At 40.5% G+C, this 17,614-nt stretch overlaps 3 protein-coding genes across 5 annotated transcripts in view; 2 read left to right on the forward strand and 1 right to left on the reverse strand.

The window, feature by feature from the left end:
- The window catches only part of LOC134212475 (arginine kinase Lit v 2.0101), a 122,563-nt gene that overhangs the window by 83,113 nt on the left and 21,836 nt on the right, over positions 1-17,614 (reverse strand). For all 3 annotated transcript variants that reach the window (XM_062690379.1, XM_062690378.1, XM_062690373.1), the window contains exon 2: positions 2,117-2,476. In XM_062690379.1, the coding sequence (XP_062546363.1) occupies positions 2,117-2,237 (121 nt within the window). In that variant the 5' untranslated portion in view covers positions 2,238-2,476. The remainder of the gene's footprint in view (positions 1-2,116; positions 2,477-17,614) is intronic.
- LOC134209820 (uncharacterized) lies at positions 4,154-6,242 on the forward strand. The gene is made up of 4 exons (XM_062685847.1): positions 4,154-4,807; positions 4,933-5,131; positions 5,224-5,658; positions 5,725-6,242. Exons 1-4 carry the CDS (start codon positions 4,154-4,156, stop codon positions 6,240-6,242), a joined length of 1,806 nt encoding a protein of 601 aa, XP_062541831.1.
- LOC134209821 (uncharacterized) overlaps positions 7,109-17,614 on the forward strand; it is a 37,216-nt gene continuing 26,710 nt past the window's right edge. Inside the window, exon 1 of the mRNA XM_062685848.1 lies at positions 7,109-7,139. Coding sequence (XP_062541832.1) covers positions 7,109-7,139 — 31 coding nt within the window. The remainder of the gene's footprint in view (positions 7,140-17,614) is intronic.

Raw genomic sequence — 17,614 nt, forward strand, 5'->3', positions numbered from 1 at the left:
CTCAGCAATATTTTATTATATTCAGAATGGATTTCCCAGTCAATACAACATCGTATATGATGTCACATAAGATGCTTAAGTGGAAGCCATATAGGTACTTCCCTATACAATATGTACGTTTATCGCCTCCGCATCTTCTGCTGCCTCATATACGATTGTGTGTTGACTGGGTTAATTTGGATTGAATTTGGAATTGACTTGGATTGGATTAAGATTATATTTCCATGATTAATTTCGTATTGGATTTGCATTAGATTTGGATTTGGATTGGATTTGGATTGGATTTGGATTTGGATTGGATTTGGATTGGATTTGGATTGGAATTAGATTGGATTTGGATTGGATTTGGATTGGATTTGGATTGGATTTGGATTGGATTTGGATTGGATTTGGATTGGATTTGGATTGGATTTGGATTGGATTTGGATTGGATTTGGATTGGTTTGGATTGGCTTTGGATTGGTTTGGATTGATTTGGATTGGTTTGGATTGGATTTGGATTGATTTGGATTGGTTTGGATTGGATTTGGATTGGTTTGGATTGGTTTGGATTGGATTTGATTGATTTGGATTGGATTTGGATTGGTTTGGATTGGTTTGGATTGGTTTGGATTGGTTTGGATTGGTTTGGATTGGTTTGGATTGGTTTGGATTGGTTTGGATTGGTTTGGATTGGTTTGGATTGGTTTGGATTGGTTTGGATTGGTTTGGATTGATTTGGATTGGTTTGGATTTGATTTTGATTGGTTTGGATTGGATTTGGATTGGTTTGGATTGGTTTGGATTGGATTGGTTCGATTTGGATTGGTTTGGATTGGATTTGGATTGGTTTTGGATTAGATTTGGATTGGTTTGGATTGGATTTGGATTGGTTTGGATTGGTTTGGATTGATTGGTTTGGATTGATTTGGATTGATTTGGATTGATTTGGATTGGATTTGGATTGATTTGGATTGGTTTGGATTGATTTGGATTGGTTTGGATTGATTTGGATTGATTTGGATTGGTTTGGATTGATTTGAATTGGATATGGATTGGTTTGGATTGGTTTGGATTGGTTTGGATTGGTTTGGATTGGTTTGGATTGATTTAGATTGGATTTGGATTGGATTTGGATTGGATTTAGATTGGATTTGGATTGGATTTGGATTGGATTTGGATTGGATTTTGATTGGATTTTGATTGGATTTTGATTGGATTTGGATTGGATTTTGATTGGATTTTGATTGGATTCGGATTGAATTTGGATTGGATTTGGATTTGATTTCAATTGGATTCGGATTAGATTTGCATTGGATTTGGATTGGATTTGGATTAGATTTTGATTGGATTAAGCTCGGGTTTGGATTGGATTAAGTTTGGATTTGGGTTGAATTTGGATTGGATTTGAATTGGATTTGGATTTATTTGGATTATAGTTGAATATGGATTGAATTTTGGGCTTAGCCCTCCCTAGGAACAGGTTTTTACAAAACTATTTCTTGATAAAGATTTGAATGACTGAGCATCTGTGCCTGATATTGAGCGAGAAGTTTGAACCCTGATTTAAGTTTAAGTGCGAAAATGTCGTTTAGAAGTTCATACTTTTTAACGTGGTTTAAGGACAAGTCTCCTGGAATCTAAGAATGAATGCATTCAGGGGAACACCATTCAATACGGATCTTGAAATTATAAAAATGACTATAATTTGGACGGGATTGTGCTAAACCACATGAAGCGGCTTTTTAACTGTCTTGTGATACTTTGCTCGTAAAAAGAGCGTAGAACAATATGTATATCTAATTATGCGCTTAAGTAATAAAGAATGATGATATTACTCAGTTGAGAAATGCTCGATAAGGTTTGTTATTGATTACATGCTGTTTTGTACGTACAATTGGGTGATTTTTCATTGGCACTTGGTATGGATTGGGAGAGTCCGACCATTTATACTGATATTTTTCTGTCCATTGTTGTCCATTGAAAGCCTACCCTTTGCTTAAACTTGTATCTTATGTAGCAATCACAACCGCATGCACTATCTCACTGAGTTGAGAGTTTGAGAGTTGAGTTGTTAAAAATATTCAAATTCCATTGTTGGCGCCAATATTTCATTCAATAAAACCCTGTCACTTACCTTTAGGTGGTGATGAATGGAAGTACAAGCCATGGGTTTTCCTCCTCCGTTCCCGTGGCGGACCCGGCGGTGCCATCTTGGTGGGTTGAATAGGCGCAGGAGCTACCTTCGGCACCACCATTGATGTTGTTCGATCACGCTTGCTTGCGATTTTCCCAGCTAAACAGTCACTGCGGCCCGACACGCACCGTCTATCATGTTCTGTTCCCCGTTGGTTGACGGAGCACAATTCGCGAAAAGAGGATACTTTTTCACGCCCGGTTAACAGAGCAGGGTGACAATTGAATTATCGCTCAGATTTACGTTCACCTGTCGGCAGGTGCGTGTCGCAACGGTTTAAGGTGGATTGTCGACTGAGTTCTGTGAAATACGAAACGAAGTGAAAGGACATTATTTATCATATCTACATATGTGGGACAGCATGGGGCGAAGGGTTCAGGAATTGGGGCGTATGCTTCAGATATACAAACAAGTTGGTGTTCATCATTAGAGACACACATATGATGACTAACCAGTGTCCTTGTAAGGGAAATGTCTTTTTTGAATTGGTTTTGTTGAAATCAATGAATAGATTTTCTTTATGGGATGAATGTATAGTCATAGTAGATATCATTTAAGTGGATCTTTCGAAAGTCATTCTGATGAACTGTTCGTGATGGTACTCTATTAAAGACAACATGCTACAGTCAAAGAATCGATAAAATTCAGCGGCAAGACTTCCAAACATTTTATTTCATTAGTTGCGTTATTTCTGTATTAGCTCGATAGTATATAACATTCTTTGTTTTTTTTTTCTCAAATAAACTTTGTTGTTCTTCAATGTATTGGATTGATGTAAAACAGTTACCGCTCAACTTCTGAGACGAGCAGACGTGTTTTCGATTGCGCTCTCCGAAACTCAAGCGATTTAAATCCGGTGGTTTATTTTTCATCCGTCCGTGCCGCGTCGCGCGCTTCTAGTGATTCGCGATGAGGCGAGAAAACACTTTCCGAATCGATTACTCGCGCTTCCCAGTGAAGCCGTCATTCGAGAAGGTGCATGGCTTTTGCCGCACAGTGCTTGGACTGAAGAAAGAAGACGTGGAGAGACTCCAGTGCCATCGCGGTGAACAATGTGCGTTCGTCAAGGTCAAGGACCTGACGCTCGCACAAAAATCGTGGATGATCACGATGAAAAACACGAAGTGGACATTGCGGGAAGAAGCACAAGCTTCGAATAACCATAGAAGATGGAAGTGTAGAAGTCAAAGTGCATGATTTGCCGGAAAACGTTTCCGAAGAGAAGATAGTTGAGTTCCTCAGTGCGTTCGGAGAAGTGATCTCGCTGCGGGAATTAACGTGGGGTGATGGTTTCGAGTTCGGTGGAATTCCGCTCGGCATATGGTCGGCTCGTATGCTCATAAAACGCAACATCGATTCGTGGGTCACGATCGATGGCCAGCAGGCGTATATCGTCTTCAAGGGCAGATTTCCTCTTGCAAACACTGCAAAGAGCAGGCCCACATTGGCATTTCTTGTATGCAAAACAAGAAACTACTGGTCCAAAAGAGCTACGCCAACGTGACGAAGCAAGTTGGTCCACGACAACCACCGCAGAAGGCAAACGGCAACAACACCCCGATCGCTAAAACGGTCGGCAAGAGCTCTGTCGCTCCTCGACCAGCATCGCTGGAAGCCTTTTCCGAGCTACCGAAGCCAACGAGTGAGACCGAACCGTCTAGCTCAAACAATCACTCAACAAGTCAGCCAGCTGCAAGCACCGCACGAACGGTGTCCCCCAGCCCACTGTTGCAAATACAGCAGGCACGCAGCTCTTCATCGTCGTCGTTGCGAACAACCACACAAGCCGAAGTGGTATTAGTAAATATATTCAGAAAGCCTGTAAGCGCGTTTCGGTCGCAAAGCCGAACTGCCGGCAACGAAACAGATGATTCTTCGTCATCGACAAGAAGTAGCCGAAGCCGAGGGCGTCCTCCCGGCAAGAAACAACGATGCGACGACGGAGACGACGAGCGGGACGAGAACTACAAACCATAAATGGCTCTCGCGTCCTACAATCTCGCGTCGATAAATATCGGAACCATCACGAACCAAACAAAACTGAACGCACTCCGAACCTTCATCAGCAGCCAAAGTCTCGATATCGTGTGTCTGCAGGAAGTCGAGAACGAACAGCTTTCCTTGCCTGGCTTTATCGTTTTCGCGAACGTGGACCACACGAGGAGAGGCACAGCTGTTGCAGTGAAGGATCACATCCACGTCTCTCACGTCGAGAAGAGTTTGGACAGCCGGTTGATCGCGCTGAGACTGCACGACACGACCATCTGTAATGTTTACGCTCCCTCCGGCACTGCGCAGCGAGCGGCCAGAGAAGATTTCTTCAATGGCACGCTGGCCTACTACCTCCGTCACCGCACCGCAAACGTCATCATCGCTGGCGATTTCAATTGCGTACTGCGCGCATGCGATTCGTCCAGCCCGAACACAAGCCCGTCCCTCAAAACAGCCGTCCAACAATTGCAGCTGCATGACGTGTGGGAAAAGTTGTGCCCGCGAGATCCCGGGTTCACGTACATCAACCGGAACGCACAATCCCGATTAGATCGCATGTACGTAAGCGCTGGTCTGCGGAATAATCTGCAGTCCGCCTACACGCACGTCTGCTGCTTCACAGACCATAAAGCGCTGACGGTAAGATTATGTCTCCCCCACTGGGACATGAGCCCGGGCGCGGATTTTGGGCCCTGCGGCCGCATCTTCTGACGGAAGAAAACGTTGCCGAGTTCCATTATAAGTGGCAATATTGGACTCGGCAGCGCAGAAACTACGGGTCGTGGATGGAATGGTGGCTGTCGTACGCTAAGCCCAAAATCAAAACGTTCTTTAAGTGGAAATCTCGTTCCATTTTCGAGGATTTCCACGATGCGCACCAGCGTCTCTATGCGCAACTAAGGCTAGCGTACGATGGGTACTATCAACATCCCGAAATGTTGACCACCATAAACCGTTTGAAAGGTGAAATGCTGTCACTGCAACGGAATTTTTCCCACACGTTTATGCGTATAAACGAAACCCACCTGGCGGGAGAGCCCATGTCGATCTTCCAGCTGGGGGAAAGACGACGGAAAAAACAACCATTACGCAGCTGCAAACGGCTGACAACGAGGTAGCTGATGAGCCCCATGAAATCGAAGCAAATCTGTTCGCCTTTTTCTCGAGCCTCTACACGGAAGAAGCGGCAGACAACAACGAGGATGGGTTTGTTTGTGAGCGAATAATACCACCAGACGATCCACTGAATGAAGCATGTACGGAAGAGATCACAACAGCGGAAATTTTGTCTGCTATTAGAGCGAGCGCACCGAAACGATCTCCCGGAGCTGACGGTATCCCACGAGAGTTCTACCTTCGTATGTTCAACGTCATCCATCGTGAACTGAACCTTCTTCTTAATGAAGCACTCACCGGCAATCTCCCGCATGCCTTTGTGGAGGGTATCATTGTGCTGGTAAAAAAGAAGGTGGAGAAAATACGGCCCGAGCGTACCGGCCGATATCGCTGCTAAACAGTGATTACAAACTTCTCTCGCATTATCAAAACCCGGCTAGAACGCGTCATGCAAGCTCACCGTATTTTGAGCGCCGGACAGAAATGTTCAAACGCAGAGCGCAACATCTTCCAGGCCACTCTTGCTCTGAAAGATCGGATAGCTAGCCTCCGTCACCACCGTCGCCCCGGTAAGCTCATCAGTTTTGATCTCGAGAACGCCTTCGATCGGGTTCGGCATTCGTTTCTCTTCGACACCATGCGGTCGCTCGGATTCAACGAGGAACTCATTGCTCTTCTCGCACGGATTGCCAGCCGGTCCACTTCCCGGCTACTTGTGAATGGGCACCTCTCTCGTTCGTTCGATATTTCTCGTTCGGTGCGGCAAGGCGACCCTTTGTCCATGCACCTCTTCGTCCTTTACCTTCATCCACTGGTGTGCCGGCTCGAACAAGTGTGTGGGGAAGATTTGCTTGTTGCGTACGCCGACGACATCAGCGTGATCGTAACGTCACCGTGGCAGATCGAGGCGATGAGGGAAGTTTTCGTCGTTTTGGTCTTGCCGCCGGAGCGCAACTGAATTTGCGCAAAACTGTTGCGGTGAATGTGGGGGTTTGCGAAGGGAATATGTTTGAAACCCAGTGGCTACAGACTACTCATGTAGTCAAAATTTTGGGTATTTCCTTCGCAAACTCAATTCGATTGATGACAACAATTAATTGGAACGCAATGGTGGGAAAGTTTGCGCAGCAAATGTGGCTGCAATCGTTAAGGAAACTCACATTGCACCAGAAGGTGATCATGCTGAACACGTTTGGCACGGCGAAATTGTGGTACCTGTCTTCGGTGCTACCACCGTTCGCCATTCATACGGCCAAAATCACGTCGTCGATGGGAACATTTCTATGGAGAGGAATAGTCGCCCGCGTTCCCATAATGCAACTTGTCCGGAAGAAGGAGCACGGTGGCTTAGGCCTGGCAGTTCCGGCGCTGAAAGCGAAGAGTCTAGCAATAAATAGACATATTAAAGAGATCGATTCCATTCCTCACTACAAATCCCTTATTTTCCACGCAACTCCTCGCCCAGTAACTCCAATGGACAATCCCGACATCAAACAAATCCTTTCAAACTTATCCCACATTCCCGCCAAATCCTACAAAACCCTCCGCCGATCAAATCCACCAGCACCTAGTACTGCAAACCGAGCTGCCAAAGGTGGAACGCAACAGTCCGGCAGTTGACTGGCCACGCGCATGGCGCAACATATCTATGAAAGAGCTCTCATCAGCACAACGAACACAACTCTACCTTTTCGTGAACGGAAAAACTGAGCACCGCAAACTGCTGTATGTGATGCAACTAGCAGCCGACGAAAACTGCCAACACTGTGGCAATCTTGAAACGCTTCAGCATAAATTCTCTTCCTGCGCTCGTGTCGGCCCGGCATGGACGGTCCTGCAGCAGAAGCTGGCGGAAGTAATGGGTGGATGGAGACGACTATCATTCGATGACCTCGCGAGGCCTGCTCTGCCAGGTATTCGGAAGACAACTCGAGTAAAAATTCTGAAAATGCTTCATAATTACATCTGCTTCATTATAAAATGTAATGGTATAATTGATGTTAACGTTTTGGAGTTTGAATTAATATTAGATTTTTGAAATTGCAACAACATTATAAATACTAACACTGTTTGACAAAATAAACTGAATTTTAAACCACAAAAAAAAAAAAAAAATCATAATAAAATCTTTCAATTGTTTCATACGACATAGACTCAAAAATTAAGTATGGTACACTGGGGTCGGACACAAAAATTTTCTTTGGGAATTGAAATATTGGCAATAATGAAATAAGGAGATTTCCTCACCAATCGATCTGTCTTGGGATCAGCTGTGTTTGTGTATAAAAACAGACAGACAGTTTCCCCAGAATAGTTCGAACACCACGAAATTGCGAACAATTTGATGAATTGTAAAGAAATTTAGAAGGATCGTACATAAATCAATCTACACACCTAAAAATAATCATGTAATTTTAGGTGCTGCGACAACGACATATACGAGCGTCACTTTTGACGGAAAATTAGATGATATTTTAATTTTACATCACAACTTTATTGACAAAAAAAAATTTAAAGATTAGAACGAGAAAGCCCGCTGAGTGAGAGCCCAACACGTTACCCCTCAGCTATCTTACACGTTACACGTCTTACACGTTATCTATCTTACACGTTACCCCTCAGCTATCTTCGTCTCTTGAAAGAGGGGTGATCGAAGTACACTGAGGAAAATAGACGTATGGTTTTCAATCAAACGCCTTATGAAAATTTGCCACAAGGAATGGTATGGTATGAATTTCAATATGTTGCCTTATGAATGATGATTTTCATTTAAAAAAAAAGTGTAGTGCGGGAGACTGGGTTCGAACCATAGACGTCGGGGTTGGGAGGCCGGTATGTAGACCACACGCCCATCGACGCTTGATTACTCGGTAAGGTAACTGCGTATAAGAACCACTGTTGGTGGAATAATCAGTAGAAGATTCATAAGGCGATAGTTATGAATTTCGATAGTCCAGTTCGCTGAGTGTAAAGCATTCCACGATTTGCACTGAACAAGTATTTCACTGCATCAAGTCATCGACTGCTAGAGCGTTAAGTGCGTCGCATCGGGTGCTGTGTTTGGGTTCCATGACATGTAATTTTAAATCATCTAACATTGAAAAATATGCGATTCAGTTTATGTCATGTGGTTTTGTGTCATTTTATTCACATACATCACCTGTAATATTCATAATTTTTTGGTGTGTAGAGTGCGGCGCTGTAAAAAAAAATAACAAATAAAAAGCAAACGTTCCGAACCCGCGCAACGCAGCGTATGTTTTGCTGATCTTTTCTTTTCTTCTTCTTTTTTTTCTCTACTTATAACACAGAGTTTGCCTTTTCTTTTAGGCAATATAAGTTACGAACGAATGGACCGATTTGCTAGATTTTCTCACCTTGGGAGCAGATGTGTTTGTACATACTAAAAGTTGATCAATTTGACGGGGAAAATTGTCAAAATGCAACGGTTTTATGAGTTCTCTAAACTCGAACTGAAATAGATCTAGAGTGTGACGCTGCAATCAACTAAATGATTGACAGATCTATATACATAAAAATGAATTTCTGTCTGTCTGACCCTTATAGACTCGGAAACTACTGAACCGATTTGCGTGAAAATTTGTATGCAGAGGTTTTTGGGACCGGGGAAGGTTCTTAAGATGGTTGGAGACCCCTCCCCCCTTTGTAAAGGTGGGCTCCCATACAAATGAAGCATACATTTCTGAATAACTTGAGAACTAATCAGAGAATAAATCAATTTTAGGCGAAACGAAGTTCGTCGGGTCTGCTAGTTAAAAATAAAACCCGAGCGCGATCGGGCAGGTTCGCCTAGTATGTATATAAAAATGAGTTTACATTTCCTAAAAATGAGCAACATAACTCATGAACGGATAGACCGCTTAGCAGGGTTTCCTCATTAATCGATTCGCTATGGTTAAGTTGTGTTTTGTATATATAAAAGAACATTTCGCTGGGAAAGTTGAACAAATGTGAAAACACTACGTTTTTACTAGAAATACTAGAATAAGGGATCGGCGAAGACGCCATCTTGTTTCCAATCGAACCGTCAAAAGCGGTTCCAACTCGACTTGTTTACTTTTTGCTTCCATAAGAAGCAAGCAAAAAGTTCAAGTGCTGCCAGAATTATTTTCACGATTTCATGCATTTTCATACGTTGCCATTTCGACAGTTTTTCACTCCGCCGGTCTCTGGTTATAGGGTTGCTAGTTTTTACGAGCTCTGAAAAAAAAACTTTCAAACTCGCACTGAGATCGATCTAGAGTGCGACGCTAAATCAACTAAATGATTGACAGGTCGTTCGTCTAGTTTGTAACATATGTCATTTTTCACCTTTTACAATAGGCGAGAATGTTAGACACAAACCATTTTTCATATTCGGTTCGATTGCCACAAAAAGATACAAAACTTGTGAACATCTCATTTATCATCCAGTTGCACGATATCCAGATTTCCAGTATGCGACAAAGTGCTTTCCGATGAACTCAGTAACGTGCTGGAGGTCTCTGTACTTGGTTTCTCTTCAAAGAACAATAATTGAGCATATCATGAACATAACTACTAAGGCAATTTACATAATAAAAAGATAATCGAGTGCAGAAGTAAACGTTTTTGGGAAATTTCGGTTGTTCAACTTTAATGTTTTGCGACGAACACGTGAAAAATATCGAACACAATCTTATTCAGTGTTGTGTAGAATTATTTTCAAATGATAACGATTATTATTTTCGTTTAATTTTTTTCCAGGCAAGTTGTCGCCAGCGACAACTTTTCACACTTTGTAATAAATCGTTGGTCAATACAAAATCTTCATTGCAAAATTTAACTTACCAAGCACTTTTTGCATTGGTTTTTAATGTGTGGAAAAATATTTCCAAAAACGGGTTTGGTGGTCATATGGCTACCGCTTTTTCCTCATACGCAAGAGATCGTGGGTTCAATCCCAAGCCCATTCCGTTCCTCCTAATTTGTGTCTTTATCTTTATATATTTCTCATGTCCTAGCAATGTAGAACTGGAAATGGGTTTTCATACCGTTTCCATCTTCTATCGCTATATCTACATCTACAACTTGATTAGTTCTAGCAGATATCTGTTAGAATTTAGAAATGAGCGAAAAAGCTCGTTCCAATTAGAATATATCACCTTTTCATTACTATCAATTTGGCATCTCGTTAATCAAGACGAACCTCTGCCATAAAACCTAACTGGGGGTTAGGTTTTATGGCAGAGGTTCATCTTGGTTAACGAGAAGCCAATTTGATAGTAATCAAATGGTGACCGCAGGATCGGATTAGAAATTTGAATAGGGATCAACCTGACAATGTAATTATAAATACGTATCCGTGATTTTGAAGAATTCGTTGAACAGATTGAAATGGAATTACTTTATTTATCGGTGGAATGCTTCGGATCCAGAAAACTTGTAACCTTAATATCAAGGTGAGACTTTAACTATATGCAGAATAACGAGCAACTTTGCTGAACATCCCGAGTTTCTATCTCTTATATATAACAAACTTAAGACGTTTTATGTAAAAACCCCATAAAAATCTAATTTTTCATTCTAACTCTTTCCAATGATTTTTCTCATTTTCCGTCTCTTCTACAAAGTTGTTAAACAAGCAAAATTACATGCTTTTGCTGAACATTTTAACATTCCATCTCACATACAACAAAAGTTATCTTTAAATTATACAAATTCTTAGAGGTATTTCCACTTGTGATTACTCCCTTAATTGCAGAAAGTCGCAAATTTCTGCACAATATGCTGAAAATCGCTTATTTCATTTTTCTACTGACATTGAAAACTTTTGTCGACAAGAGTCTTCTCGAATGCTGTGTTAAAAACTTGTAAACCTATGAAAAATCATAATATTTGAATAACTTTTGTTTTATAAGAGATAGAAAGTTACCATGTTCAGCAAAAACATGTTATTTTGCTGGTTTGACAACTTTGTAGAAGAGACGGCAAATGTGAAAAATCATTAGAGTTAGTTTAAGTTAAGAGAATGATTTTAAGGGGATTTCCACATGAATCATGTTAAGTTTGTTATCAAAAATATAGAAAAATGAGAAAAATCATTGGAAAAAGTTAGAATGAAAAATTAGATTTTTATGGGGTTTTTACATAAAACGTCTTAAGTTTGTTGTATATAAGAGATAGAAACTCGGGATGTTCAGCAAAGTTGCTCGTATTAACATTTGCTACAACTTTGCGGAAGACACTACGTGCCTATCTCATTCTGGTGGAAAAATAATTTTCTCAACTAACTTTTAGGGGGATTAATCATCAAACTGTTTTTATGGAAAGATGCGCTCCTAAATATCTTGAAACTTCTGTGAACAAACCCTATATCCAAAATCAACACTTTTCGAGTTTTTGTATTTCGATCGTGCAAATGACGAAATAAAACACTGTGGACCGGCACCGGGAATCGAACCCAGCCACCCTCAGCATGGTCTTGCTTTGTAGTCGCGCGTCTTACCGCACGGCTAAGGAGGGCTGAACATATTGAGGCAAAAACTTCCTGCAACCGTCCGAAAACGGGAAACGGGTTGAATCAAGATGAGCATTCAAAGCATACGTCGAAACTGATATCGCAATGGTACAGCACAATCACCTGACCTTAACCCAATAGACATATGTGGTCTATTTTGAAAATTAGGGTTCAGGAACAACATCCAACAAGCATCCACGAATTACGACAAGTAATTGCAACTGAATGGGACAGATTCACTCTAGAAACGACTGCTAAGCTTGTTGAATATCTACTTTATTACTAGGGTCTCCAGTTAGCCTTGTGAACAAAGGCGTAAGATTGCCAACACGGAGGTGGAGGGTTCGATTCTCGGTCCGGTTTAGGATGTTTTCAGCTGGGAAATATTCTATGCTCCCTCGGCACCTGCATCCATTGTACTTGCCACAAACTTGCAATGCCGGGCATAGAAAACTTTAAATTATTAACTGAGGGAATGCTAATAGAAAGTTGAAAAAAGGCTCCAGTTGGAACGAAGAGCCATATAAATAGAAGACGAAGATCTGAAAGTTCTGATATTTATATTATTAAAACCAATAGAATGAAAAGTAAATTAGCTCGTTTCATATTTTTTATTGTACCTACTATGTGCTTTGCTCTCTTTTTTTCAGAGTGAGATAAATATGAAAGCATGAAGATAAAAAGTAGACTGGTTTCTTTATATTTACTCACATAACTCTACGCTAGTTACTGAGAAGCTCTGGTATCATGAGCCAATAGCCTGACAATATTTCATAATGTGCACCTAAATAGTGTCCACTACCATCACAACTAGAATCAGACAATGACAGTATGCTATGGGCCCTCCTAAATTGTGGCAAAACATAACAGAAACAGGTCAACGAGACACGCCACGTGGACACCGACAGTGGTGAATTTACAAGAGAACTCGAATGCACAGTATGTAGGAATGGATACAATTAGTACCGGGTTTTGTGTTGTTGTTGGAAAACTGATTGGTCTGTATGTATTGATTCAAAGAATGTAATAATTTAAATATTTACAAGACATACATAGTGGTTCGAAACAATTCTTATTTTTTACCGTGAAATGTTTATGTAGATTCAAATTATAATGAATCGAATATTCAAGATAATCAACATATAAGGAAAAAGTGGTCAGTGTGATTATTGTAAGTTCTATGTTTTATGTTAGTCTATTTCCCAGACCAATATTAATAAAAAGGATAATTCTTTTTTAGCTAATGGAGGGCTGGTACAACACACACAGATTTTGCGACTCTTGCGTTTTTCGCAAATCTTGCGGATTTGTCGCGGATTATCTCATCCAGTCGCGATATTCGCGGTCCTTTTTTTTTTGTTGGGGCGTAGAACCACTGCGTCCATTGAGTTGAACTTTTGTGGTATACTCCTGATTACTCTTAACTATGTATTCGCATCTTGTAGGTTGATCACCATTTGTCAAGTAAACAACCTAAGACGCGTCTTTTCCCAGTCCGGTATGATTGAGTTAATAAAACCCACTACCTTTCCAGGATTTGCAGTCCAAATATCTCCTGGTTGCATAAAGCCACTATTTAGAAATTTAGATCTACCCTTGTACAATGCATCGCAACTGCAAAGCAGATGTTCCGAGGTTTCACGTTCCATGTTACAGAAACGACAGATATCATTCTGAATCTGGCCAATATTTTTCAAGTGATATCTGCTCGGGCAGTGTCCGGTTATTAGGCCAGTGAAGGTGCAAAGAGCTCTCTTGCTGAGCACCAAGAGCAGTTCGGTCACTAAAACATTTTGAATTATAATTTCTTTGATTGAGCACACTTTTCGGCAACCAACCAGTTGGTCATCAACCTTTGGGCTTCCCAGGATTTCAATTCCATTTTTATAGTACAGTATGATATACCGCAGAAAGGTTCTGGGCCAATAAACTGTGTGTTTGAACCTCGTTTTGCAAGTTCGTCTGCCTTTTCATTACCCTCAATGCCACAGTGTCCTGGAACCCAGTACAGATTTACGGAGTTCACGCAGTTCACGGAGGCACACTTTTCGCAATGAAAGAATGCAGTCCCAGACAAGTTTTGATGTACATTTAAAGCTACTCAATACTTTGAGTGCCGCTTGATTATCTGTGAAGATACAAATATTTGCATATCTATATTTTCTCTCTACACAGATATTAGCACATTTCATTATAGCAAAAATTTCCGCTTGGAACACCGTTGGATAGTTTCCCATTGCCACTGAGATCGATATCCCAGGGCCGAAGATTCCTGCTCCCGTTTTTGTTCCTATTTTTGAGCCATCTGTGTAGAATTTTATGGAACCGTCCCGAACAGTGGGACCTCCGACTTCCCAGTCCATACGTGATGGCTCACGTATGTAATAAGGAATGTCATAGTTCTCCACAGGTTTCATCCAGTCTCCACTCATATTCATCACTGGCCCGTATTGAAAATTTTGTGAGATACTCAAGTGGCCCACTAAATCGCCTGACTTGAATAACTTCAATCGTTTAAGTTTTTGCATATTCTTTTCCGCTTCTAACTGCACGAATTCATACAATGGTAGCAGATTTAGAATTGCATCTAACGATTTTGAAGGAGTGCTACGCATCGCTCCCGTTATAGCAATGGACACTATCCTTTGCAGTTTTGTCAGCTTCTTCTGTGCAGTAGCCTCTTTTGTTTTTGGCCACCATACAAGAGCAGCATATGTCAGTTTTGGACGAATAATGGAAGTATAAATCCACTTTATCATTTTTGGTCTTAAGCCCCATTTTCTTCCAAATGTTTTAGAGCATATCCAGAAGGCACTAGTTGCCTTTCCGATCGCACACTCAATATGAGCATTCCAGTTTAGTTTAGAATCCAGAATGACTCCCAGGTATTTGACCTGTTCACTAAGCTGAATTTCTAGTCCTCCAAGCTTTAGAGCTTTAAGATCAAGTTTCCTTTTCCTAGTGAATGGTACAATTACAATTTTTGACGGATTAATGCTAAGGCCTTCCTGAATACACCACGATTGGGTAAAATTTAGAGCCCATTGCATTCTTTCAGAAATAATATTGTCGAATTTCCCCCTCACTATGATGACAATATCGTCAGCAAACTTACCGGACTGGTAAGCAAACTGGAACTTAGACAGTGGATGTTTAATCATGTAATTTGAGTTGATATAATCACTCAACACCTTTTCCATAGTTTTCAACAGAACTGATGAAAGACTAATGGGCCTGAATGATTTAGGATGCGTCTTATCTCGCTTTCCTACTTTTGGTATGAAAATAACTTTTACTTTCCTCCTCGAAGATGGAATATAATTGAGTCTTAGACTTGCCTTGAAAATCTCAATTAACGGCGGAATCAGCACTGATTCTCCGTTTTGAAGCATTGCTGGAATTATTCCGTCCGGTCCGGCAGATTTATAAGGCTCAAAAGATCTCACTGCATTCTCTACCCTGACTTTCGTAAAGATATCGTCAGCCAAGGCTTGTGCAACATTTTTCGCATCATCAGACATTTTAGTTGTTCTTGCTGAACATCTTTGACTTTCAAACGAACCACTTGTTGTTGGGTCTACACACATAATCGATCCAGGAAAATGGATTTCCATAATCAACTTTAATGTTTCACCAGAAGTTTGTGTGGAAAATCCATCCTTTTTTTTCAGATTCCCTAGTTCATTAGTATGATCTTTTGCAAGTGCCCTCTGAAGTCTCGCGACTTCTGGAGTATTGCTAATATTTTCACACGTTTGAACCCACGATCTTCTTTTGGACTTTCTTATTTCGTTATTGTACTCAGTAAGTGCACTCCTATACGGAGTCCAATTCAAGGTTCTTTTTGCTTTATTAAAAAGTTTACGAGAAGTCTTCCGCAGTTTCTAAAATTTTGAGTTCCACCACGGAACGTCCCTGTTAGAGGACGACAGTTTCGTAGGACAACTGTTGTAGAAAGCATTTAAAATCTTATCATTTACCTTTTGGGAAAAATATTCCAGTTCTTGAACTAAATCAATCTTTCCACCTTTTGTAAATAGGTCTGAATTTAAATATTGCTCATATTGTTCCCAGTTCGTTTTTCTAGCGTTTCTAAATGAAGTTGATGATCGTTTTCCCCAACTCCATTCAAACACAATATTTCTATGATCTGACAATGATGTTTCCTTGGAGACATGCCAGTTTGCAATTCTTTCATAAATCGCACTGTTGCACAGTGTCAGATCTAAGACCTCTTGTCTAATTGCATTGCTTAGGAAGACAAAAAAAATACCTGACCTTAACCCAATAGACATATGTGGTCTATTTTGAAAACTAGGGTTCAGGAACAACATCCAACAAGCATCCACGAATTACGACAAGTAATTGCAACTGAATGAGACAGATTCACACTAGAAACGACTGCTAAGCTTGTTGAATATCTACTTTATTACTAGGGTCTCCAGTTAACCTTGTGAACAAAGGCGTAAGATTGCCAACACGGAGGTGGAGGGTTCGATCCTCGGTCCGGTCTAGGATGTTTTCAGGTGGGAAATATTCTATGCTCCCTCGGCACCTGCATCCATTGTGCTTACCACAAACTTCCAATGCCGGGCATAGAAAACTTTAAATTATTAACTGAGGGAATGCTAATAGAAAGTTGAAAAGGAGGCTCCAGTTGGAACGAAAAGCCATATAAGTAGAAGACGAAGATCTGAAAGTTCTGATATTCATATTATTAAAACCAATGGAATGAAAAGTAAATTAGCTCGTTTCATATTTTTTATTGTACCTACTATGTGCTTTGCTCTCTTTTTTCAGAGTGAGATAAATATGAAAGCATGAAGATAAAAAGTAGACTGGTTTCTTTATATTTACTCACATAACTCTACGCTAGTTACTGAGAAGCTCTGGTATCATGAACCAATAGCCTGACAATATTTCATAATGTGCACCTAAATAGTGTCCACTACCATCACAACTAGAATCAGACAATGACAGTATGCTATGGGCCCTCCTAAATTGTGGCAAAACATAACAGAAACAGGTTAACGAGACACGCCACGTGGACACCGACAGTGGTGAATTTACAAGAGAACTAGAATGCACAGTATGTAGGAATGGATACAATTAGAACCGGGTTTTGTGTTGTTGTTGGAAAACTGTTTAGTCTAAATGTATTGATTCAAAGAATGTAATAATTTAAATATTTACAATTGTTTATGTAGATGGTCAGTTCAAATTATAATGAATCGAATATTTTGGATAATCAACATATAAGGGAAAAGTGGTCAGTATGATTATTGTATGTTCTATGTTTTATATTAGTCTATTTCCCAGACCAATATAAATAACAAGGATAATTCTTTTTTAGCTAATGGAGAGCTGTTACAACACATGCAGATTTTGCGATTCTTGTGTTTTTCGCAAATCTTGCGGATTTGTCGCGGATTATCTCATCCAGTCGCGATATTCGCGGTTCCTTAAAATGATTCTTAGAAATTTCCGAACGAATCATTAAAATAATTGAAGGAGGAATTCCTGAATGAATTTGCGATGAAACTCTGGAAGAAATTTCCGACTTTCTTAGATTTCTCCAAGAATTCTTTCGTTACATTTCTCCAACATTTCTTCAGGGATTCCTTTGGGAATTCCATCAGGAGTTCCTTTGGAAATCACCTTGTTTACCAACATATTTATTCAGTATTATTCCTTTGAAAATTCATTCAGGGACTACTTCAAAAATTCCTTTGGAAATTCTTTCGATTTTTTAGGAGCTCCTTTGAAAATTTCTATAGCAATGTATTCGAAAAATTCCTTTTTGAACTCTTTCGAGAAATAGAAATTCCTTT

Source organism: Armigeres subalbatus, chromosome 2, assembly GCF_024139115.2.
Source record: "Armigeres subalbatus isolate Guangzhou_Male chromosome 2, GZ_Asu_2, whole genome shotgun sequence".
Classification (NCBI taxonomy): Eukaryota; Metazoa; Arthropoda; class Insecta; order Diptera; family Culicidae; genus Armigeres; species Armigeres subalbatus.